The sequence below is a fragment of the Numida meleagris genome, chromosome Z (assembly GCF_002078875.1).
Source record: "Numida meleagris isolate 19003 breed g44 Domestic line chromosome Z, NumMel1.0, whole genome shotgun sequence".
Taxonomy (NCBI): domain Eukaryota; kingdom Metazoa; phylum Chordata; class Aves; order Galliformes; family Numididae; genus Numida; species Numida meleagris.
The window spans coordinates 71606419-71633163 of NC_034438.1; the positions used below are offsets into that span (position 1 = coordinate 71606419).

The 26745-nt window shown below is 41.8% G+C and overlaps 1 protein-coding gene across 6 annotated transcripts in view; it reads left to right on the plus strand.

Annotated features, from left to right (window-relative positions):
• SEMA6A (semaphorin 6A) overlaps positions 1-26745 on the plus strand; it is a 113861-nt gene that overhangs the window by 80200 nt on the left and 6916 nt on the right. For 3 of the 6 annotated variants that reach the window (XM_021380551.1, XM_021380552.1, XM_021380553.1), the window contains exons 16-19: positions 595-653; positions 2140-2160; positions 2294-2344; positions 9297-9461. In XM_021380551.1, the coding sequence (XP_021236226.1) occupies positions 595-653; positions 2140-2160; positions 2294-2344; positions 9297-9461 (296 nt within the window). The remainder of the gene's footprint in view (positions 1-594; positions 654-2139; positions 2161-2293; positions 2345-9296; positions 9462-26745) is intronic. The other 3 variants (XM_021380554.1, XM_021380555.1, XM_021380556.1) reach the window with 3 other exon arrangements.

Here is a 26745-nt window from a genome sequence, read left to right on the forward strand (position 1 = left end):
TTCCTTCTTATGTCAAAGTATTGGTGCACTTTGACTGCTCTATGGACAAGTCAAGGTAGGATCATAATTGCTCCTGACAATGTCATTTTTCTTATAGTTAACAATTTAAGAATATATGAATGTTCACCTCCCTTGACAATGAGATACACAGTGGGTTTTCAAAGAAAAGAAAAACATCAGAAGCCAAGGAAGCACTTTCCAACCACAAATAATTTGAAGGCCTGTGTTTCAGTTTTTTAGACTTTGTAGTAAAGTTTCAAAGAAATGGACAGTTTCATGATGTGTCTTAGGTTAGATATGAGGAGGAAGTTTTTCACGCAGAGGGTGGTGACGCACTGGAACAGGTTGCCCAGGGAGGTTGTGGATGCCCCGTCCCTGGAGGCATTCAAGGCCAGGCTGGACATGGCTCTGGGCAGCCTGGTCCAGTGGTTGGCAACCCTGCACTCAGCAGGGGGGTTGAAACTCGATGATCTCTGAGGTCCTTTTCAACCCAGGCCATTCTATGATTCTATGATTCTTTTATTTCAGTTGCAGATGCAATAATTTTTTTTTCTGGTTGTTACTCATACTGTGATGTTTCTTTCTATTATTTAGGCTGGCGTTTGAGCAGGACGTAGAACATGGCAATACAGATGGCCTGGGTGACTGCCAAAGTAAGCAAAGCTTTTGCCTTCTTTTTACCATGTGTAACAGCATCTTTCTGAATGCCATAAAATCACCATTACCTGTTGGACTTTGGACATTCTTTTGTAGCAGTGTAAGCCACAACAGGGACAGCAGCTGAAGTTAAAGATGCTGATGCAGATGAAGTTAAAGATGACAGAAATTAAGCTGTTGTTTAGATGTATTTAAATAGCCCAACTGTTGTGATTTATCCAAACACTGGACTTTGTAGAATGAGAAGACTTCAGTTCGAGAGGATATTGATCATAGCAGTGAAATAATGAATTCATTGTCTTTATCAGTCATGGTGGTTGGTTTGTTTATGTAGATGTGAAGAAGGAGCTTGCTTTCTTGCTGTAGGCTGTGACTTGAATTACACTCCTATGCAGATCAGAGAGACAATGAAATTTATCATCGTCAGCTTTGGTTCTGAATCAATAAGTGGGAGTTGCTGTGTTTGTGAATATTAGAAAATTTTACAAACAGGCCGGAAAACATAGCAATGTTAAGAGTTAAGCACCACTGTTCCTACCTAAGAAATTTTAATGATAAAACCTTACGTACTGACAGCATGAGCTGGAAGCATAAACATTTACGTTTTGCACCAAGATGCTTAGAAGTACCCAACAAAGAACCCATCCTGGTTCAAGCCTCACTTATTATTGTGATAATTGTGCTTGTGGGAATACAAGGATTTCAGCTTCTGCATGCCTCTGTCTCAGCTACACCTCCCTCTGCCTGTTCTGTAAGGTAGGGTCAATAACACCATCTCTAGGCTTTTTGAAGGAGGTATACACGCAAGCTGTCCTCTGCTCCCTGTAAAATGGGATAGCACCAAAACTAGGTCATTTCCCAGCTGGTACAACTTAGCCCTTTTCAACTGTCAACTTATTTCTTCTCTTCTTGGACAAATAGGTTAGGCAGGTGTGGAGTCCACTGGATATCAGCTATACATAAAAGGGGAGGAAGTGATTCAGAAATGTCAAGTTGTGTTCATGGAGAAAGATCCCTGTGCAGCTAGCAACAAAACTGATACCCTGCTTAAGTACCTCTTTAGCTCTGAATTGTGCACTGAACCTTGACACTGCATGGGATAGATGTTAAGCTGGCTGGTCTTATTACTTCATGAGGTCTTGGATCATGTGAGTTTTGTCCTCATCAACTCATGATGCTGGCTGCATCACTTACTGTGTCTCACGTTGGAATGGGACTTGACCTTGAAAAAAAAAGAAAACATACCAGGGAGAAAGCTGGCCTTCCTATTTAGTATTACTGACATGGGTCTGGCCATGAACACTTTTAAAGTCAGACGCTGTTTTCAGGTATTTCTGAATATTAGTTTTGCATAGGTTCTTAGGGTAAGAGTCATGTACATATAGATATCAGCTGAAGCATAAAAGGTTGCTAGCAGCAAAGTATTAAAACTGAAAAAATGAGAGAGGAATAATGATTTTTCCCCTGTTATTTGTCTTTCAGATTCCTTCGTAGCCCTGAATGGTAAGAAAGTTCATAGTTTCACTATTTACTGACAGCAAATCCATTTTGGAGGAATCACTTTGTACTAAACTTTTAAGTATTTTTATACTTTTTGTCTTATTTAATGTTTTTTCCAAATTTATTTTGTTCATAGACATTTCAACTGCTTCACCTCATCATGAAATGTCTTACAACACAGTGTATGGTCAGTTTATGGGTGTTTAAAAAGTCTCTCTGGATCCTTGTGTTAACTAGTAGTTCCTCTAGTCAAAGAGCCATTAACCTCTTCTTATTTATTTTGTCTTGCCTTTGAGGGCCTAATTCACTAAACATAAGTGGAAATAAGTGATTCTTCTTGATTTGCATTCCCTATTTTCTAGTCAGCTCTCAAAACTGTTAAAGACGGTTTATTTTAATGGCACTCCAGCAGACACGATTAAGAGCATGCTTCATCTGAACACCCAGACAAAGGAAGACTTGGATATAATGATGCGTCTTATCTGTTCCCTCAGAAAAAAACAAGTTAGCTCACATCCCACTCATGAGATATTCAGGCTGGTATCATGACTGCTCTAGCAGCTAGTCAATGATAGCTTTGGGAAAGGATCAGAACTGTCCCTGGGTGATAGAAAGACCCCTCTTAAGAAAAATTAACCATTACCCACGTCAGTTGAGATTGGGTTACACTCTGAGTTATGAAAGTTTCAGTCACTTCTGCAGTGAATCATTTACGTTATCCATGCTTGCAGTATCACAGTGCTCACATGGTGCCTGGTCTGTGAAAAAGAGGAGTTCACACAGCAAATTAGGTGATCAAAGCTGAAAAGAAGCATTTCTGCTAGCCTAGGGTAGCAGTTTCCCTCCAGGCAGCTGTTAATCTGCACTTGCAGTACTTTACACCACTTTATTCTTTGTTTGGAAGTGGATTACACTGGCACTGGGAGTGCAAAGTGTCTTCTGGAGGAATTATTGCAGTATAAATGATGACTTTAAATTCAAACCTAGATATATATTGTGATAGCTTCTCCTTATAGACAGCCTGAACAATGACAAGTGCTCACAAGCTGTGAGGATATGTGGTACTGTTCCCAGTGAAGTCAGTGGTGAATTTCCATGTCAGATGAGAACTTGTGAAATTGCTTCCTGGCTACACAAGACTACCAGTTCATCAGAGCTGGGGCAAAATAGCTATATGTTTAGCTGTATATATCTAGAGGTAGCCTACTTTGAAGTTGTGACGATGCACATTAGATTAATCCCTTCACCTCATGCCTGCAAAATGTGTTGGTACAAACAGAACCTATGATAACACAGTACAGCAGAACGTCAATAACTGGAGGTACAAAAATACTGTTCAGCATTTAAAATAAAGAAACAAATAAAATTTCCCATATTGCTTTTAATCAGGAAATGGAAAATGTGCAGGTAAAACTTATTAGCAAGTATGATAATGAAAACCAATGAGGAAAATGCACAAAATCAAAGGCAAGCTGAGACTTCATAATGCATGGAAGACTGACAGTTTCATCTGCATATACAGTTTGCAGTTGAAATTGCTATATAACCAATGCACAGAGCTGTAATTAAGGTATAAGTAGTCATAATAAAATCCTTACTGCTGAATCTAAAGAAAAGGAAATGGCCTTGAGCCCGTTGCTAGTATGCCAGAAATGTCTTAGGATTTCTGCTACTGTGTTTGAAGGCTGCACAGTTATAGCTATAGGCTGCAAACCTGTTTCCCATCAGCTACCGTATCAGTGAAGACTTTATCCAAAGCTGATATTTCAGTTTGACTGAGAAAGCAGAAAAAATGGTTCAAATGAGTCGCACAGTGAAAAAAAGCTGCAGTCCTAGGGAATGTAGGCTACAAAGAAGTCTGGTCTGCTGTCCTCGCATGTCAAGCTCAGTGATGGATTTCATGAATGAATCCAGCTCCTAAAATAGGATCCCACTGCCAAATGCAAGCGAAAAAAATGCTGACCCAACATGAACATTGATTCCCATTCATGCTGTCTTTCACAGGTGATTTCACTGACTCTTCACAGGTAGATCCTGATACATGGTCACCAGGCAAGACAGCTCTTCCTTTTATGGGTTCAGCTGAAATACTGCTGGTTCTGCAGTCATTCTTTCTTTTCACCTATCAGGACAAAATACAAAAAGTGATAGTCACTTGTATTGATCTTGCACACGAGGAGTGTAAAGAATTCCAGCACTAGACAGTCAACCAGCCTTGGTAAACACGCTCACATTTGCTAAATATTACATCTACTCAGTAATTTTTTTTTCTTGAGGAAACTAAAATTTTATAAATGGTGCATTTCACTGTTAAATATGTAACTAAATGGTAGTTCAGATTAAACCTCAGAACTGCGATATACCAGGATGCCAATCAAGTGAATGCTTTGCTGGGTTAAATATATCCAAGGGCATCTGAAACTCCAGGTGCAAAAAGAAGTGTTACAGCTCGATTACCCCTTTCAGCTGATTTACACCACCATAAATCATCTCACTTTGGTGGACTTACTGCCTCTCTGTAGCAGTGTAACTGAAAGGAGAATCAAGCCCACCATCTTTGTATTCCTGACATTATCCTCCTCCTGAATTTGGCAGGTGGGATCCTTTTTCTAGGGCAGTCCCCCATGCTCAGTTGTAAACAAGTAACAAAGTGCAAAGTCCGTGCAGGTGATTGTTCAAGTATATCCCTTTTGACACCCAAGGGGAAGATAGCTGCAGAAGGTCAGAGAAGAATGGTGAAAGAGACACATGTTTAAACAAAGAGATTAGCCTAGATTCTTCCATAAAATTGTAAGCAGCTTCAATTATCTTTAGAAGCATCAATTCTTAGTGAATTGGGCCCTTATCCTACCCCCTAGCCATATCCCTTTCTCCCTTTGTAGTATTGATTTAGCCTTTCCCACTAATTGTCTAATTAGGTTGCTATAGCTGTTAATAGAATAGTGTGCGGACGTCTTAACCTCTGAGATCCTAATGACTTGTGCATATTAGAGCAACTATCAAATACGTATTGAATCCCTGTCTTTGTTTTAAAGCTGAAAAAATCTCTTTGTATTTTACAAGTGCACTTCCGAACGGGCTGTAGTTACAGAAGCACAGCCCTTTTGAATCATCATCCATGTCTGTAGACCCTAGGTGCTTTTACTCTGGTTCTATTACTTGGTTACAGCACTCCAGATGAAGAGTTTTTGCAAGTAATGGAAGCAACCTAAACCAGATTTGTTTTTGAAGTGTGTCTATTTTGAGTTTTGCGTATTTTCTCTAAAAGAAGCATGAAAAGGACTGTCTCTGCAGTTTTCAGATGGACTGTTTTAAAACAAAGGCAGGATTGTGGTTTTTAGGTAACTATATATATGAAAATCTAGCCAATACTAACATAGAGGTACTAGCCATAGAGCAGCTGGCTGTAGAGGGAAAGCCTCTTAAAATTGTAGCAAAACCAGTTTACGCTGTCAGAGTGATAAAAATGGTGTGACGGGAAAAAGAAAAGCTCCATTCCATGTTGCAAACTATACAGTACACTGAAAAGGTTTAATAATGACTGCATGTGAAAGGGCTAGGAGTAGGCTGCCTGCCACTTCAGTCTTTTCTCTGCTTATGAGAGAAACTCAACTACCTAATACATTTGTGGTGCCACTCGGTTCAAAGGTGAAATTCACCCGGTGGGACTGACTGTTCAGCTGCTTATGAGACTCAGTGATACTGCTTATGGTATCTGGCATGGTAGCACTGCCCAGTAGTAAATGTTTGCAGAATGCAGATCTTACACCGGTGAGGTAAGTTGTTAAGCTCAATCTGCTCCTTCCCTGCTTCTACCAACTGGAAGAAAGTTTATCTTGATTACACGTGGGGGATTGTTTCTCAGTGTGTACTATAGTCACACATTAGTACCAGAGCAGAGACTGATTTCTCCGCTTGTGTGAAACCCTTCTCTACCTAACTACCATCTGGCACACATTAGTATCTTCACAAAGCCTTAGCTTTCTATTACCAAGAAATTCTCCCTGCATTTGCAGCATATGGTTGAGGAAATTTTTTTTTTTCAGAAAATGTGTCCCTTGGGCATGTATTTCCTCTAGATTGCTGTATTAAGAAATGTTTTGCTTTAACGATACTTATGGCTTTTGCTTAAAATTGACCCTTCAAACACATCTAAAATGGGCATATAAATGCATATCAAAGGCAGGTATAAAATATGATTGCTACTTGGCAAGATTTTCTTCTACCTCTATATCCAGCTTTGATTAATTGCTTTCTTATGTTGAGTGCAGCACTATTTGTAGGCTGACCAAATATTGTACACATTATTGTGGTCATTTAACGGGGTATTAATTTGGAGATGTGGCTTAGTCCTTAGGAAAAAGAAGACAAGGAAATCTCATAACCATTTTCTGGCCTGCTCTCTGTCCCATTGTTCCTCTTCTTTCTTGGGAATGAGCACAGGAACTGACAAGCGTGAAATGGTGTAGAAGTGAAAGCTTTCACGCTCCAGCGTTTTCTTGCTTCAAGAGGGCACGTGTTTTCAGCCCATGGGGCCTCTACCTGTCCTCTTGAAAACAGGCAGCCCAGCCCTGCAAACCTTTGGTGAAACAAGCAGAAAGTTAGGATAAGAGTCCATCATCCATCTAGCTGGGTTACCAGTGCTTCCAGCCATGCTGTGGCTTATAGGAACTTTCTGAAACTGGGTAATAATTGGGCTCTCTTTCCTATTTAAGCAACATTAATAGCTCTGTTTTCAACAAAATTCAGCCTCTATTTGCTGTTAAAGAAAGACAGCTAGAGAGACCACACTTCCTGCCATGACAGATTAAAAAAAATACAGTTCCCTTGTCAGCATAAGCTTTCAGACTGAGGTCCAGTGCTCAATTAATTGTGTTTATGATCAGCTATAGTATCTGAAGGTGGTCTCCATGGTGAGAATGCTGAATCTGACCAACTTTCCCTGAGGAGCATAATAGTTACAGGAATTTGTTCTGTCCATGTCCTGTTCAAAGTGTTGTGCAGCAAATCAAAAGTGCCCCTCAAAAGTATGCAGAGGAGCTGCAGGTATTTTCTTGGGTTCCAAAATCATTAATATTCACTACGGTTTCTCTTAAACTGCAGCAGCATCTTAACAGAAGCCACAGATTTTTTGCTGATTTCATCAACATTTTAACCTCATACAGCTGTTAGAAGGTCTAGATAAAATGAAGTGCATGCTTGCGTCAAAAAGCTTGGACACATTGGTGGCCAGCATTTAGATTTCTGATGGCTAGAGTGGAATTGGGAACCGTAGATTCATTAACTCTCTATGTGCATGCTTCTGAGAGCACAGGCCAGCGCTGGCAAAGCACTGATGGAGAAGCTATCTAAAGCAGCCTTTTCAAGGTACAGCATCCTAAAGCTTTATGTGTGTCCAGTGATGCTTTAAAAATGACAGTGAAGCACAACCTCCTCACATCCAGCTCTATAAATTCAGCTCCAAATTTGAACTCCTATACTTCTATAGTACATAGCTGTACTTCTGTCCCAGAGAATCGCAAATGCTTTTTTCTGAGAAGTGTAGTATTTGGGGAAGGAGTGGGAAATAGCCCTTGCTAGAACAGTCAGTAGTCTGGTGTCTGGCCTTCTCCCCATGGGGGGGGACTGAAATCTCAGTTAGGTTGCTAGGCTATTAAAAGGGAGGCAGGAGAATGGAGGACTACTGCTAGTCTGTCCAGTGTTATCCAAAAAGACAACATTATCTGCCTTTTTGTCTGAATGATCTGATTCTGATCTTTCAGGAAAGTAGGTAAAGGAAAATGGAGTTATTCCACATCAAGGACTGGAGCAGTTTGAGTCCTGCTGAAAATATGACATTTTGGTGCACGTAGGGAAAGGGAACTCTCAGAAGCAAGTGATTTTAAAGTCAAAATGTGGTGTGGAGGGAGTTTCAATCCCTCTTTCCCAGGAGCCAAGGAGTAGAGAAGCCACTGAGACATCCTGGTTGAAGCCAACATTCAGAGTCCATGAACTTAAAGCACAATGCATTTTGGGTGCTGACCTACTTCTCAGGATCAAGTTTACAAAGCTGCAAGTATATTTATGCCCCAGCCAAACCAGTGTTAAAATCGTTCAGTGCTTCCAGCAGCAAATGTCCTGTTAGTGTGCTGTTGTTAGGGTGTATTCAACCAGTGAGGAGCTCCTCAGCCGTTTTCAGGACAGCAGTAACAATGTGTACAGCAGCTGTAAAACTCAGTATAACAGGACTGTAATCCTCTCTTCTGGTCTAGAGGTGTGCGCTGATCTCCAGCAGCCTATGTGACAAATGCAAAGCAGATCACATCCTAAATTTTCTTCAGAATGAGCATGCAGGCATTCAAAGGGGCCCAGAGCAAGCGAGCAATGCCATGCCTCTGTCCTAACAGGTCTACCAGCCAAGTGAGATTTGGAGGCCATGGTAGTTGTGGGTTCTTGGCCAGTTTTACATAGTGAGGCCTTTTCTTCACTGTTAATTTGAGCAGAAATAATGTGCAGCTTCATGCTAGCAGTCCTTATGTCAGAGCTGTTGTATAACACCAGCTCGGACTAGACCAGTGGTGATGATGCAAGTGGGCATGAGCCCAGCACATCTTCCATGCCCACCTGGAGTATGATGCCCATACTCCAGGTAGCAGCATCTCGCACCCTTAGGGACATGAGGGAGCCGATGTCTAAATTGTTGCTCTTCTATCATTCCTCTCTAGTTTGGGCCATGCTAGAAGTTGTTCCATTTTAATGCTTAAGTTGTCTTTGAAATTGCTTTTCAACCTAAGCCAGTACCAGGCAGTGTGGACTGACACTTTGGCATTGTTCAGGCAAATGTGCAGAATCCAGCCCAAGGATGTTTGACTAAAACGAAGCATCCTCATGCTGCTCTGCATACCTTTAACACTGCTGGGCAAAAAACACAACCATGAACTAAGCTGCAGCCAACTGCATATGCGCAGTCATCAATATTGTCAGACTGGCTGCTGTGGAAGGTCCAAATTCTGTGCTTCCTCGGGCAGTGCTTTGAAGCCTTGCTCTGCCTAAGAGGTTCACACATGAAGAACAGCAAAGTTTGTGCTCCTGAGCATAAGGTGGTGTGGTAAGTGACTAATGAGACTTGTCTTCCCTACCTGTATTTATAATGTAAACAGGACATTCCAGTTCACTAGTTCCAAGCACCACCTCTTCCGACTCTTGGGCTCGACAGGGTTATGATGCTAGGGGACGCATGCTGGATTGGAAGGATCCGCTTGGTTCATCCGAAAATACAGATCCATATGTGGCAGTTTCATCCCATAATCATCAAGACAAGAAGGGTAAGGCCTTGGAAATGACTTCCTGTGGTGAGGAGGGAGGGGGGGAGGACTGAAGTGTAAGTGCTTCCAGCTGGCTCAGAGCAACATGTAATAAAACTCCCGTGCCATAATTAAAAGCTTATCGTAAAGTCTGAAACTAAACAGCCAATCTCAAACTCAGTCCTAGATAATTCACTGCCTGAGGAAACCACACAAAACAAATAGAAATGTGTGCCTTTTCTGTGTGTACTGTGCCTTTGTATGGAAAGGAGGGAAACAATGGGGACCTCGCTCTCTTTAAACTTGATCTTCCCCATTGTCTGTCAAAGGGAGGTGCATAGCTTGCCGTTGTTCTTAAGAGTGTACTTTCATACTACCTTTTTGCCTGAATTCCTGGGGAGGCTCAGCAGATCTCAGCTAATTTCACATTATTTCCATCTCTCTCTGGCCGTCAGAGGTACTGAAGCTCCGACCTCTGTGCTTGTTTAACCAGTGAAGTTATGCTGACACTGGTCCGAGCCACTGGACCCACAGTCCCACAGTCTTCAGTGGGCCCTGAGCATGAAACGCCTTTGAGATCATCATTAGTGTTTTTCAAAAGATACTTAGGTGATTGCTGGTGAAGGGCGCTCCTCTGTTGTGTTTTTAAAGCCCAAAAAGATGCTTTGATTTAGGTGCTATTTTTCCATGTTCAGCCCTGTGCTGAAGCACCCTTGTGCCTGAGACAAGGGGCAGCCCTGTCATTGGGCTTCTAGTCCCACTTTGCTGTGCATACAAAGAATCAGGCAGAGAGTTGACTCAGCTTGCCACTTGAACCTGCTTGGTGAAGGAGAAGCTCTTCTCCCAAGTGAGCATGGTGGTGCCTCGTAATTCCGTCATGGCCCTTCATAATTCTTCCCACTGCGTCCCCTTCCTATCTGAATGAGGTTAAAATGGTGCCTTTGTAAATAGGGGGCTTAGGTTCAAATATCTCCTCAACCTAGAGAGATTTGAGTCTTTGTTATTCTTCTCCAGGGTGTTCTTAGATCTCTTCTTTCAATTTCTTCTCTGCTGAAGATGTTTCACTCTGTGTGGACTAATTAAGTACTCAGTGGACCAGAAGGAGGATGGGTATAAGCAAAACTCACTTGCTGTGTGGTTAGGGCACTCACCGGGAGCAGGAGCACACGTGAGCTTCAGGCCTTTCTGCTATGAATACTTTATAAAAAACACTTAAAATATTAATTGAAATGTGGATTCCAGTCTCTATTGTTCATGCATTTTACATGAAAAACTCATTAGATAAAAGCATCAGCTGTTCCTGGAGAGGCTACTAGCATGCCAGACCTACTGCTTTGAATTGTCAGCCTAAACTAGTAGGTTACTAAATCACATTCCTTCCCCTCTGTCTGACCTACTGAGTCTTGAGTTCTCTGCGTTCAGTGCAGAAACTTTCAGCAGGGGGTAATGAGCACGTTAACACTGGAAAACAGTTTTCAGCAGAGCTGCAGGAACAGCTGGCGGTGGTCTGGACTGTGAACTCAGAGCCTGGCATTCACAGCAGCCAGAGATACACACTGTCTCCCACAGTCCTGGGATGTCCCGAGTTTCTCATGGAACTCCTCATGGAACTCCTCACGGAGCCTTTGCAGCTCCTGGCCATAGGGGCATTGTGCATCACCTGGCTGGCCCAGCAGAGACAAAGCCTGAAGCAGTTTTGCAGCTGAGGAGACTGGACATTAGGCAGAAGATGCAGTAAATTTTCCTGGGATGCCATGGTGACAATTAATTTAGTAGCCATGGCGTTTAGGCTTGATGGCAGGAAATGGATCACAAAGATCTGAATTCCCTCAGGCAGAAGATATGAACTTGTGTCCCAGCTTCCAGCAATTTGCTTTTCCTGCAAAAAAAAAAGGGAGAAACTGCCATTTACTCTTTTTTCCTTCAGCTGAGTTTTAGAAAATCTATTCTCAGATTTTTTTTCTGAGCTTGATCTTATAGACATTCTGAGAGATTAACTGCAAATCTAAAGAAGAAAAGAAGTCAATTTGTGAACCCAGACAGGCTTACATGTAAGGTAAGCGCAGAGCTCCTCTGCACCCTGCAGAGACTGCAGAGCCTCTGCAAAAGTAATGCAGCTGCCATTGCTCCAACTCAAAACCATAATATAAGGGAGGAGCATCTGTGGGTGTTGAAGGTAAAAGGTCAGATTGCAAATGCCTACTTAAGTTCAGTTTGAGATACTGTCCTCATTTCTTTGAATCTGAACTCTGTTCCTCAGCCCTGGCCCTTCAGCAGGAGGGCAGTTTAGAAAAAGTTATTTCTGGGTGTCAGGTATGTAGAAGAGAGAGGGCAGATAAACCTGCATGCCCTTTTAGATATGGCAAAGTGATTTACCTCCCTCTCCGTTCTGTCCAAGCAATAAATCAGTGATAATGCTGACAGCCAAAGAAATAAAGTTGTTTTTTTTTTTCTTTTTCCTCTGGTCTCAGTAACACCTGGTATTCAAACTGCTTGAAGTGAGAGGGTATTTCTTAGAAAATAGTGTTCCCTCTTCTGAAAGTAAGTGGTGTTTTTCTCCTCCTCCCCGAGGAGATGTCATTAAGCAGACTTGGTGAGGAAGGGAGGAAAGGATCCTTGAACCCAGCTCTTCTGCTGGAGTCTGTTAGGGCTCCTAGGTCAGAAACCAGCAACAGTGGAAGACATGGCCCCTTCCATACCCAGAAGAACACGGAGACGTGCATGCATTTTAATGCCACTATTTGTTATGTGTGGATTTTTACTTTACAAATCTTATGCAAAGCAGTGCTTAGTAGTTGGAAAGCTATCTCTGAAAAGTATCTTGTGTGCCAGCAGCAGCTTTCAGAGGAGCATGCAGTGAAAATATTAACAAAAGTACAACTGTTGAATTTGAGTACTATTTGCTTCAATTCGCCGGCTGATGAGATAACTAAAATTCAGTCATTCCCTCCTGAGGCAGTGACGGTTACCAAAGTGCCCTACTAGCACTTGACACGGTCATTTAAATATCATGCATTCTTGAGTGCCTAATTATGAATATTGACAAAGCTGGAAGCAGTCTACACACAATCAAAACAATGGCGGCAGAGGTGACCGCATGGTTGTTTGCCATTACCATCTACTTGTGTGTTGTCACTCCTTGCCTTGCCCAGCCAAAGCTGGCTGGCTCTAAAATTACTATTGATTAGTTGTTTTAAAAGGGCAAAGGAGAGAGTTCTTGCACAAAATTAAATCAGAAAATGTGAAGCTTACTATTCTTTTATCAAAGTTTTGTTTTCACTTTTGCTGTGTTTTATTTTATTTTTGCACATTCACGGAAAAAATTATTCTTCTTTTTTTTTTTTTTCCTTTTTAACATTTTCTCTTCATTTTGCAAGGCGCTTTGTGGTGTTCTTCATTGGTTGTGTCTAATCCTTCCGATAGTGTTTGCTTTCTTTTCCTGTACATATAACTGTTACCAATTGTACTAATAGTACAAAATCCACTTGCTGCTTTTTCTTTCTGTAGCACGGGTGCTTTGATGATGTCACATCCATCCATATGCTTCACTTTTAATTCAGTGCAGGCATCTTGGGGAATATCTGTGGGGGCGTGGAGAGGGGGGGTTCTTTAAAAGGGTTGACTCATGGGAATGTGACATTTGTGTGCCACAGCTTTAGTAGCTAAATATACTCTGGAATTGTTGTTTCTGAGCTACTTCACATTTCTTGCTAAGATGGAAATGTGTAGTGCAACCCGTAGAGTGGGAATTATGCATTGCTATCCTACTGGCACTTGCAATGTGGCCATTAAGAAATCTGCTTTTCTCTGATTGGGCAAACTGCACCCTCTTTCCTTTTCTCCATCTCCTCCACAGAAAAAAAAAAAACAAAACAAAACAAAAAAACTATGTTCTAGAGTATGTTTATGTTTTGTTTCCTTTCTTGCTGTGTTTTAGTCTCGATTTAATTGCTTTAGTCTTGATTTAATTGTGTGTTTCTCACCTTTGTCAGTAGAGTTTTCCTAACCTCACAGTCTAACCTCCCCTTCTGCTGCCATTGTACCGAGCCTCCCTCCCACCCTTGGCAGTCATGAAGCTCCTCGTGCGAAGAGCTCCAAGGCTTTACCTGTACACCCAGTAGTGCCCCAGTAGCTGTGTCTGTAGTCATTCTACTAACCACAGGGGAAGTAGGTACATCGTACCTACGCTGGTGGAGAGGCCCGTGTGAAGAAAACAAAGTGATTTTCTCTCACCTCGCGGGCCCTTCTCTGCTGTCTGCTGTCCCTTTTGCCTCCCTTTAGAAACGCCTCATGCTTTTCCAGTCCCAGGTTTGCTAGCTTAAATATAGACAACTGCTCAGTTTTCTCATTTGTTCCCCAGATGTACAGAGCCTGCATTTATTGACAGTGCTCATAACTTGGTTTTAGATTTCACTTATGATTTCTTTCTACCCTTTCTTTTCTGCAGCGTTCAGGTGGACATGGTTTACCTGGGCATTGACTGATAAAAGCGTAGCATTACTTTTAGCAGGCTTAATGTTTGCATTCTTATTTGTGTCAACTCTCATTAAGTAAAGATTATGAAGTGGTATCTCCTTTTCTTAACAAAACCAAACTTTTTTCAGTACCAACATGCCAATGGTAAAAAAACTGATTAGAAGCAGGATGCGATGCACATAGTTTATACTGTTAATAGATGCCAGGGTATTTGGATGTCAAGAATGCTCCTGTAGATATGCTATCTATCTGTTAGCATCTGTATGTTACACCTAACAGTTAGTAACTGCAGCCCTCAGGTGATACAGAATTAAGTATCGCTAGCACTAGTCAATAATTTGGAGAGGGCTGTATTATCGGGGAGCCCAGGGGCTGTTCCTTTCAAAAAGTGACTCCAGAAGATGTTTTTTATTGTACACAAGTGGCAGTGTTACTAACTTTTACTGCAATTATCACTACTTGAAAGGTTTACTAAGTGCTGACAGCGCTTATCTGGAGAGTCTGCAAATGTTAGGACAGACTGCTCCAGAGAGACAGACTTGTATGAAATTTCAGGTTACAACAATAAGTGTGAAGTGCTGATTTAACAAGATCCTTTCAGTGTAGACATGAAACGAGAGGGAAAACTCTGTAGCAAAGCAAAGCTTTGGACTCTGTTGGCATAAATTAATCAGCCAGTGTTGATTGTGGAAAGGCTGAGCTTTGCACCGGGAACTTCATTTGCAGAGGTTTTCTTTTGCACAGAATGTTACTCTGTGCTGATACGTGCAGGGATCTAAAAGATTCAGAACATGTCTTATCAGAGGAAGAAGGGAGAACTCATTGTTACCTCGCCAGCAGTTTGTATTCATTCAGATGAAGATTTAATGTGGCACAGAATTTGTCACGAGTATATACTGAGTCAGTGTTTGCAGGTCTGAGGGGGAGGGTTTGGATTTTCAAGGTGAAGCAAATACTGTGTCTGTGTTTCGTCCACGTCGCAGTTAACACCAAGGTCAGAAGGAAATGGCTGCTCCTGAAAAAGGGTCAGGCTGATCCAAAAAGGAGCGGCACCGTAGTCAGCTCTGCCCAGATGAGGCTCAGGAAGCCCTGTCAACTCAAAGCATATGGAGGAAGCTATCCAAATGTTGCTATTCTTTCTCCTGTCTCAAACCACTGTCGGCACAAACATAAAACAGATTGCAAGTACTTTGCCATTCACTAACACTTTCAAGTACTGAGGAAACGATGAAGATGAAATCAGATCTGATTCTTCTCTCTCTGTACGTTGAAACGTACGTTTCCTGTCTGCAGGCTAATAAGTGTTGTAAGAAAGGGAGTAGCGAATTTGTCCTGCCTGATTCCGTAGCATTTGGCTGAGATTTGATGTGAGGGGTTTGCTCACTTGGAGCTGTCATGCTGCACAAAGAGGTTTCAGTACAGAAGACTTAAATGGACTTAGTCCATTTCTGCATATTCACATCTAGATTAAAACCTAATTACTTTTCCCCTTAGGATTTAAACAGAGGCAGATTGGATGAGCACATACTAAACAAAGCCATAAAGGTTTGATTTTTTAAATCTTTTTAGGTGAATTAGCATCAGCTTACTGAAAACATACCTGTTTCTAGAGGACATCCTATTCATGTTTGTCACATATGCTAGCTGCCTAGATGAAGTGCTAAAATATATATTAAAAGAAAAAAGGAGCAAATATTTGTCTAGAATGCCTATCATAAGCAACTTGTCCAGAATCTGATTGTCTCAGAGACTAATCACAGCATACCAGGCCCCTCTGCTGTAGAACATCACTTTAGTCCCTTATCAGATCATTACCAGATAACTGCTGTTAACACTTAAATGAGACCAGATTTCTCAGCAGAGCTTTTAGTGGCTAGATATCTGTATCACAAGACTGGGCTAATAACTTGTACATATGCCAGAAGGTTGGTAACCTCCCCACACTGGAGTTACAGGTACCCAGTGCCATAGACAAGCGGGCTGTGCAGTAAGGATTAAGGGAATGCACCAGACCTGTCCAGAGCAGTGACGCTGATCCTCCCTCTGTTCCATTGTATGCGCATGTCTCTGTCAGTTCCCAGGGCCAGAGACAGCTAATCATCTCAGATTGCATCCCCAAGTTCAAACACAGGCAGGGGAAAAAACAGCACTAATTAATAAAATGGGAACTGTATATAGAATTGATGAAAGAAAAATGCTGGAAGCAACATTTCAGACAACAGACTCTCTTCAAACATGTTTTCTTTACGATTTTTTAAGTTTTTAGGGGAACAAGAGCAAGGAAACAGGGAGTAGACTAAGCATGCTGAATAACAGGACAGTAACTAAGCCATATCCATAAGCCCAGTTTAACTTAAAAAAGGGGGTTGTAATAGAATGCAGCACAGTGGTTTAGTGTGTCTTCTCTGTTGCTAGTCTTCATTTCAAATCTTACACAAAAAAAGCTTCAGCTCATTGAGTCACAGATCTTCTGTAGGGCAGGAAGTGTAGGGAGAGGAACGCTTTACATCATGTATTCAGGCACACACCTGTGCCTGAAGAAATGATGGTACCTCATCCCTGCACCTAACTTAAGCTTTTCAGAAATCAAAATGCTTCAATGTTCCGCTGAGAGTTTGGGTTTCAGATTTAATTTGCAGAAGGGGAAACAGGAGCAGCAGGATTTGAACTGAGAGACAAGAGATATATAATTTATTTGGTAGCAAAAAAACCGCCAGCAACAAGGAGACATTATTGATGATAGGAGAGAATTTGCAAATGTGCAACTGCATAATGAAGACTATCAACGGAGCTTTTCTTTGTAAATGCATCTCCACACTAGTGAATCCTCCCAATAAAAGAAGGATGACGTTTAAAATAGAGCTCATCAAATGTCAAATGTGGCTGTAGGAAGCAGCAGGTATCCTTGACCTGTAATTGTCCACCTGCATAGATTTCAAGTCAGGCTATCCATTTACAGGCTGCAGTGAACAGTGGAAGCCTGTCTTGCTAAAACAGGGAAAAGCTGCCCCAGAACCTTGATCTGCTTTTTCAATAAAAGAGGCCATGTCTAATTTGTCAAGGCAGCTGCTCAGAGTTCGGGGCAGTAGAGCTATTGTGTGATAGACAACATTCCCAGCTGCGCTCATCCACAGCCACCCGGTGAGGACAGCTTGGAGGAGGACCACAGACTGCCTGATGCTTTTGTTTGACTTCTGTAGCGCTGACATATTTATCAAGGGCTAGGAATTCATTCCAGGCTATGCTGGCCCTACAGGGCCGCTACTCTATCTGGAAGCAGCAAGGAATAATTGATGGACAGGATGCTGAATAGCACCGCATTCCATTTTGGGGACATATGTGTTGAGTACAGGGAGGTGCTGGGCAATGCAAACATGCTGAACGGGCAGGAAAGAACTTAGCCTTAAAGCAAGAGATTTCTGAAACAGCTTTGAAATGTGAAGGGATTTAACAGCAGAAAATCTTGCAGCCGAAAGGAGCCTTCAAGTGCCTTTTGGTGCTAAATTAATGCCAATGTATAATTAAAATGTCAATATACTCTTAAAGATATTTGAATAATTCATTTTTTCTAACATAGGATGTACATAGCTTCAATAATGGTATTAATAGTAAGATGTCCTGTAGTAATTTTTCAGCAACCTGAGCATTGACAGTCCTGGTTCAGAGCACTTGCAAGATAATCTGTGGACTGTGAGCTGTTTATTAATTACATGCTTCTGTAACGGAACACTGCATGATTCCTTCTCATGTGGATAACCTCTCAGTGAACAGTCTCAGTATCCCTTTCTGTGCAGGATCCTGACTGGCTCTCTTCTTTTTTTCACTTAGTTTTCTTTAAGACTGTAAAAAAAGCAAGCTTATTAGCTTTTTTTTTTTTTTTTTTCCATCAGAACAGGCTGGTGCTTACTGATTAATAGCATGCTGTTAATTAAAAAAAGCCTGGAGAAGGCATAATTTAGACTTCGCCACATTATTTTTATTTAACATTCTATACAGATGACAAATGTTGTCATATTTGGAAAGCGGTCTTTTCAGTGAATATCCTTAGTTTAGCCAGGTGTTCAGACAAGTGTCACTTTGAGCTATTTAACAGTGAGACAACATAGTCTCTGGTCTCCAATTACAGTTACTGTGACTTTTGCTTTATTTCAAGATTTCACGTTCCAAGATTTTCTCTGCTGGTGTCTCAGGAAGAGAGGGGAAATGCGTTCTTATTCACATGTTACCAAAAAAATTAAAAAGAAAAAAAAATTCTTACGGGCATTTTACTGAGAAGTTTCAAAGCAGATAGAGCAAATTTACTGCTGTATCAAAAATGTGTGTTCTGACAAACCTTCGAGAAAAAAATAGCTTCACCGGCCAAGTTCTAAGCTATTGAAAAATCTCCGTTTGCTCATACCCGGAAGAGACTTGTCACAGTTTGGCAACTAAACACACAGATAACTCCATGTACACTGAATATCGGTGCTACAACTGATAAGCAGTTTAGCCATCTAGCAGATAGTCTGACAGCTCTCCCTGCCCCAGCAGATCAGAATAAGTCAAAGTCTGTGCAGAAGTAGATTTTAACGGCTACACTGACATTAAAAGAGCTTAGAGCAGTTCTTAAAGTAATTGCTCAGGGAGCATTAGAGGCCGTATTTGGCACAGCTGTACAATACAGCAAACATCTGAAATGGCCAGCAGCACTTTTATCATCAGCTTTGTGTCATCCAGGAAGAATACCTGCAGTGCTCTGAAACTGTGCCTCCCAATGGATAGCCTTCAGATCAGTCCCTGCTTCCAATGCCTACCAAAATGCTAAGCCCTGGGTATTAAACTGTAGTTATTCCAACAACAACCAAAGATCACTATTCTCTGTGAAATAAAATCTCAAATGGAGGTGCAACTTGGTAACGTTGTCACGGCTGGGCATAAACTAGGCTGCTCTTTCATATGCCCAACAAGGATTATTTTAATTGGAAGTAATACCAGCTGCATGCTGGCAGTAATATTCCATCTTGTTCGTGCTCCATCCCATCTTACCCACAATTGTGACAGACAATAAAAGAGGAGCTGTTAAAAAAAAAAAAAAAAAAGGAAAAACACACACATTTTTAAAACCATACAAAGCTATTCACTATCGTGTTCTTAGAGGGATTTTTTTTTTCTTGGAGAGCCTGGAAGGTCTGCAATTGCTCAGACAGCCAGTAACAGCTCAGACAGTGCATTTAAGAGTGCACAGGAGCACCTCCTGAAAGGCCATACACCAGTGTGCTCAGCAAGATAACTCTGAAAGTATTCTGAGAAGCGTGTGTTTTCCAATTGTTTCCTTGATCCTAAAACCATAAAACTTCACTGAGTTCCTATCTGGAGGCAAGCATAGCTGTAATTCTGAAGAAATAATGCCAGCCTAGAAAACAGTCATTCACGTTGGTTAATATAATTAACTCATTTTACATGGAGCTGTGGAAAAAATAGAGGGAGGCACCTGCCTCCCTCCACTTATACGTTTAGAGTCATCAGTCTGGCTAGCTGATCAGAGTAACCAAAGCACAGATCATAAAGCTGGGTAAAGACTGAGTTCCACTTGTTTCTCTTCACAGAAGCGAGCAGAAGTGGTCTTGTCATTTGGTGCAGAAAGGGCTGCTCGATTGAGCCTGTGGTGAAATTCTATTTCTGCCATCAGCATACAGCTCCCATCAAGCAGTTCAGTAATTCCCCGTGTGTGTTTGCTGCTGAATGACTCCTGATCAGATGGTCGCAGAGGAGGGCGCAGAGCAGGAGTGCCCTCTGTCCCTTCTGCTGTGTGCTCTCCCCACTGAACCTCTCACACTCGCCACAGTGCCTGCCCAGAGGTTTGGGTATTCTCGGCTCATAATATAGAACATAAAGAGCCCTGCTCTTTTTTGCAGATAGCGTTCAGCTTTATCTCTACAAAGCAGTAGTCTCTATTCAGTGTCTTAAAGAGGTCGTACAGTCCTGCTGCATTTTCTGCGCGTTTTGTCTAAATATGACCAAGCTACAGGCAATGCCCTGAGGCACTCATCCAGTAAGACCCATTAATTTTCCATATCCAGTGGTCCCCAGGGGTATTTGTGCAGTTTGGTGTGCGGTTGAACTAAATTACTGATATCAAAATCAGCAGGCACTTGCACGTACCCAGCATCCAGAGCTGGGTGGACAGTATAGTTTCTCTCTGCTTGCTCATGGCAAGACAGCTTGATGACATCAGCTCTGCTTCCCTTGAAGGTTTGGACTCAGCTACACTGTTTTTAGGAAAGAAAGAAAACACGTATCACAAAGATTGCGATAAAATTTTTTACAGTCCCAAGTGCCAGGGGAAAAAAATGAAGCGCTAACTTCTCGCATGGAAATTTGTATATCTCTAGATCAGTAAACACTTCTTGAGAGCTACTCTGCAGATAGGAGATAAGCCAGTCAGCTCCTTGTTCTAGCACCTACCTTCATGTTGATTAGCTAGCTGTGCAAGCTGCCTGGTTTGCCTGCAGCAGTGGGAAATACTGGCTTTAAAAAAGTGCACAAGCAGAAAATGAACAAACATTACAGTAAATTCATAAAAAAAAAAAGGAGATTTGAAACAGCACCAGAAACAAGCGGAAGGCTGGGGGAGTAGTTGTAGTGCAGAAACACAGCTGCCATAAAGCGAATGTGCAACGTATCTACCTGCCTCTGCTGACAGTCAGAGGGCAGCTGGGTGTGCTGGAGAGGAAACAGATCTGGGCACACCTCTGTGGCAAGGTTTCTGCTGGCCCCAGGGCAATTCTTGGAGCAAGGTCAGCGCCTACTTGCCACACTGTGCACTCTGAGATGGAGTTCACGTCATCCAGCAGATTTGGCCAGAGCCGTCACTGCGCGCATTAAAAGAATGCACAGATGGGAAGCATCAGTGAAGTTATGGCATTGAAGTATAAATGTACGTCCAGTGTCTGTGAGATGGAGAGGCGATGTAAAAATTAGGGTAACAAAATAAGGTAAAAAATGCAGAGAACCATAAGTTTGACAGACAAAGGGAAACATGCATGAGAGAAGCCAAGACTAGAGATACAAAATTAAATAAGAGATGACAGTAGCTGGGCAAGACATCCAGTAGGAAAATGCTACCTGCTACCCCAGGACGTAGCTGGAGTAACCATGCTTGCTTCACTGGAGGTACTGCAGATTAGAATTAATGTAACTGGGAGGAAATAAGGCTTCTGATATTTATATTGGAAGAGTCGTGAGATACAGAGGAAGAACTAGAGGTAAAATCAGTCTCACTGGCTGTTACAACCAGTGTTTCCAACTCGCTGCAATTTTGCAGTCACTTAACTTATTCAAAGTCACCTGAGGCTGTGGGACTAAAATACAAAGGAAAAAGATAAACCTAACACCAGCCACATATAAACTATTTTCTGCCTAGAGCCTCAGCCCTGTAAATATTCCTAGAAGAAGCCGTCTTGTCTTTTACTGACCACTGGGAGCATGTTTTAATTCCTTTAAAGTCCAGGTCCTGAAGGAAATACCTGCAGCGTTCATGAGTGCAGGGAAATTAATCCACAGTCTTGCTTTCTGTCACAAAAAATACCATGCTGGCATTTAAATGGTGGAAAAGGTTTCATCCTCTCTCTGCGTAAGAGCAGGCCTAACACGGTCCAGCTCTGTTCCTAACCAGCAGCCCAGCTGTGAGCAGGACTATCCCTAGAAAATGAAGATAGTGTGTGTGAGTGAACATTGTTAGCTTGGTCCCCTGGTTGTATGACTTGAAGATTTTTTATCAAGAACCTCAGAGGATAGGATATGTATATAGGGCATAATCTTGGTTAAATGTCTTGGATGTTGAACAGATAATTCCTTCGGTAGTTCAGCTGTGATGTGCTTAGTTACCCTCGTAGCTTATAACTAGCATTTCCATTTTTGTGTCTTTAAAGAAGATCAGAGCTGAAGCAGAAACGTTTTTTGGTTTTGCGTTGTATATAGCGTTTGAAATTTAGCCCCAGTAAAGGGCTGCTTTGCGCTTCAGCCTGCTGATCAGAGCTGCTCTTGTTGACATCCAGCAAACTTCACTTCTCCCCGTTGTGCAGAAAGGTCGTAGTTCAAAACAGGCTGTAAGAAAGGAAAAGCAAAACCACAGAATTTCTCAGTGACAGCTTCTTTCCTTGACTCTGCACATAAAAACTGCTCCCGGAAAGGCACTGGGCTGCCCAGAATGCATAATGCCCAGAATGCATAATGCCCAGAAATGCATAATGCCCAGGAAAAAAAAAGGGTTCTGCCTCGTCAGAGAAGCTGCGTACAGTAAAATGGAACTGTGAAGATGAGAGATTCACTTTGCAGGCTACAACAACTTCTCTGGAGCCTTGAATTCATGCATATTCAGCCAAACATATGTAAATCTGGTTTAATCCAGCTGTGAACAATCCCTGAAGTAAACTAATAAGAGCAGCTGGGTATGCTTAAGCTCATCCCAGGCATAGGAGAAAGGTCCCAGAATGTGCACTTGAGCTTCTTTTACGTCATTAGAGGAAATACAGCAGACTTTAAAGGAAACTTGTGTTTTTAAGATGCAAAGCAGTATAAAGCTTGCCTCTGCTGAGACAAGCTACAAAAGAATTAATTTTCCTTGACATTTGGATTTTATACATCTTGTTTCATCTACCGCAAAAGCCTGCTTTACTGTTTTAAGGGACATGCTATATCTGCTTATTCTCCATCACAAAGAAGCATCTAAAATTATCTTTGCTCACTGGGAAAGGATGAGAGGTGAAGGAAGGTACTGAAATCAGAAAGTTCAAAATGATCAGCCATTGCATGCTGCCTGCCAGTGGAACTAAGGTTCTCAAGCTCTTCCTAGTGCAGGAACTGCCCTTCAGGATACTGAGTGGGACAAATAACATTGGGCTGGCTTCAAGACTGTAGTGACTCTCATCATTGCATCATAGATTCAGGTAGTTGTGTACCTCAAACCTTCTCTCATACATGAAAACTTAATAAATTGGTTTATTTACAGTTACAGCTTATAAGTAACACAATTTTTATAAAGAGCTAAGAGCTTGCTGTTCCAATCATTTCCTGTTCTGCCTCCTGTTCATTTCAGTGGGGATGGAAGATGTCTAGGCATGAATTTGCTGGTTCAGTGCCTGTAATTTCCATCTATATTAATCACTTTCAATAAAGAACTGCTCCCTTATAATTGCTGAAAATTCACAAGTATGACAAAGTATAGGTTTTGTTTGGCAGCCGCGATACATAGAAAAATTGTGTTGCAGGCTCATAAGAACAGCTAATCGTAAACTCTCTTCAAAATATTTCAAGACTTGTGTTTTCTTGGATGGACAACGGTGGAGTAGTTTCACAGAATTGTAGGGGTTGGGAGGGACCTCTGGAGATCATCTAGTCCAACCCACCTCCTGAAGCAGGCTCCCTAGAGCAGGTTGCAGAGAAAAGTGTCCAAGAGAGTGCTGAGTATCTCCAGAGAAGGAGACTCCACGGCCTGTCTGGGCAGCCTGTTCCAGTGCACTGCCACTCTCCAAGTAAAGATGTTCTTTCTCATGTTCACACGGAACTTTCTATGTTCCAGTTTGTGCCCTCTGCCTTTTGTCCTGTCACAGGGCACCACTGAAAAGAGCTTGGCTCCATCCACTTGACTGCCACCCTTTAGATATTCATAAGCGTTGGTAAGATTCCCTCCCATCCTTCTCTTCTCCAGGCTGAACAGTTCCAAGTCTCTCAGCCTTTCCTCAAAAGTGAGATGCTCCAGGCTCCTCTCATATTTATAGCTTTCCAATGGACTCTCTCTAGAAGTTCCCTATCTTTCCTGAACTGGGGAGCCCAGAACTGGGCACGGTACTACAGATGTAGCCTCATCAGGGCAGAGCAGAGGGAGAGGATCACCTCCCTTGACCTGCTGGCCACGCTCCTTTTAATGCACCCCAGGATCCCACTGGCCTTCTTGGCCACAAGGGCACACTGCTGGCTTATGGCCAACCTGTCATCCACCAGGACCCCCAGGTCCTTCTCCGCAGAGCTCTTCTCCAGGAGGTCAGCCCCTAAACTCTACTGATGCACGCGGTTATTTCTTTAACCTTTCTCACACAGCATATACAGCTCAAAAAATGCAGGAATTAGTATTCTCCGTCTTCTCAAGCATGTGTTATCTCCCCTTTTTTACTAAGTTGCAACTGTTTTTTTTTCTATAGGGAGTCATGTTGACAGTCATTCATCAGATGTGAGAAGGACCGTAATTTGAAACAGTTGAAAGGAGAAATAAAACCACCCTTAGAGATCAATAGGTGAACCTGTCCTGGAGGGATTGCTTCTGAAATAAGTCTGATTAAGGGCCAGAGCATACTTGACAGAGGCCTCTATGGCTGATTTGATTGCACAGATCCTTTTCAAGCTTGCTAAGTGTTAGTTGACTCATGTTATCTACTGATTTTCTCAAAGATCTGAAGTATACTTCCTCTTCATACCTGTAGTGATCCCTTGGGCCACTTGCTTCTGCTTTTTTTTGCTTAATATCTCTATCAGCTTCGGGTGGCTGTCTTTGAGAGTCATAAGAAGATACTGGAGTCATGAGGAGACAGACAGGTCTTCTCAGCAGTCATGCAAAACTTACAGACCTTTACAAATCAGAAATACAGATTTACTGTGAGGGAAACAAACAAAAGATTTGCCAGCAGTTTTAACGATGAATCTTTCAGTTAATACTTTTTCTATCTATTAACAATGACAGTCCAGAAAAAAAAGTAGATGGGAAAAATGGATACTGGGTAGACCTGCACTGAGTCTGCAGAACAAGGCCTTGCAGCCAGGAGGTTGATAAAGGAAAGAAGTTACTTGCCTTTTCCAACAAAGCACTTCCAATAAAGTGGCTAACGTCAAATCACTGGCATCATAATGATTTTTATTTATTTCAAACTTTGAAATTATGTCTTCAAGAAAGGTAATAGCTCAGAATGCTAAACTCTCAGCATGGTAAACTCTGGCCATTCATGAACTTGCTGTCACTTTAATTCTGGGTGTCCAGTTTAACTTCATCTGATTTTTTTTCTAATCCTGTTTCTGGTTAAAAAGGAGGAAGAAGGCTTGTTAATACCTGCAGGGATTTTCCAGGCTGAAATAGTCTTTTAGCAGCATGAAACTGTCTGTAAACACAGTTCTAACACCTGGAGACACATGTTGAAAACCTTTTCAGTGGCATTTTAAAAAGACATTCAGGAGCCCATAAAAACCTCCATCCATAATGAGCCTGTGCCAGCATTCCTGCAAGTCTAAGCAGAGGGAGTCACACATCAGACAGAAAAGCTTACACTGAAGAAAGAAATTAACTGCAAGGTTTTCTCCTTAAATAACAACAATAAAGAAACCATTGTGCCTTTGTGGAACAATGACTTGCTGTGTGGAAAGTCTCAAGTGATTTTGTAGGTGTTGGAGATGGAAGTGGGCTGATTCCTATTTAGGCAGAGAGGTGAAGTTTAAGTCACAAAGACACCCACTCCCTGACTTCTGTAAATGTGTGGTCTAGACTTAAATACTACCTTATTCCCTGGTAGTTATTCTCCCATTTCCCTGCCAAAACATCATTCTTCATTTCCCACCTCCATGTTTCAATTTCATGCGTGCCACCATTTTCGGTTATTACTTTACCATCTGTTGCTGACAATGGTGGAAAACTAGACAGTGACAGCTCCCTGCAGGGATGATCACAGAGCGTTCTTGATGCACGTGGCATGTGGTCGCCTCATTGTCCAGTGTACACTTCTCAAGGCCATAAATCATTTCTGGAACAGAAGTGTCTTTGTATCCATATCGCAGCTAACTGTAGTACTCAAACAGAAATGCGTGATATTTAGTGACAGGCAATGAGGTTGTTCATGTACAGGAACCTGTGGTTATAGAACCAGATATTGCTCTCTGCCCTGCTCCTGTTATTCTTGCTGATTTTAACTTGGTTGTAAAAGAAGGCAGCATCTGGCCTGTTGTATCACTAAAGCAGCCTCAAGTTAAGCTGTTCAAACTAGGAAGTAGATACTTGTTTTCATCCATCGAGCAGTTGTGGTGGTTATAAACTGGAATTACTGTTCGTGCTCACTGTAAAGCATAGACCATTACCCAGATTTGGAGGAAAATGACTGTGGAGCTCTTCTTGAGGGTTTGCCATCTCTATTCCTCATCACTGATGAGAGAAAGAAATTCAGCCTTCCTCACGAGAGATTTCTTTTTTGTACTGCATATACTAAAAAGATACAGCTCTTTTGTTGGTTCTCCAAACTTTAAGTCTCCTTTCTGCAAATGCCTCTTAATTACTGTTCTCCTGAGACAGACACATTCATCCAAATGAGAAATAAGAAGGCTAGGGCTCCAAGACTAATAAAGATCCCTGTGGAGGCATTACATTTTATAATACTGCCCAGTCTACCTTTTTCTAGGGTAGGATTTTTGTTCTTCATTTGGTCATTCTTTCACCACCTAATTTGATAATACTGATTACATGCTTGTGAAAATTTGTGCCAACTGCAGTAGAATCAAAACCCCTTTACCACAACTTAGACTTTCCTTTGTCTAGGCAGAGAATCCTTTGGAGGACTTCTTACTTCAGATCTCTTTCCAGGTAGACCTTTCATCAATACTTTTCAACTGCTTTTCTGCAGATTTTAGCTCACTTTTTTTTTTTTTTTTTTTTTTTCTAAAATGAGCCAGAATGTATCATTCTTAAAGTTTTCCCGTAAAAAGTAACCATTTATCCCATCAGGGAAGGAAGTTTGGCTAGGCTAATGTAATTTATTCTTGCCAAATTTATATTCACTTTTTTATACTTTGATTATAAAATTGGTGGCTTAATCGTTTG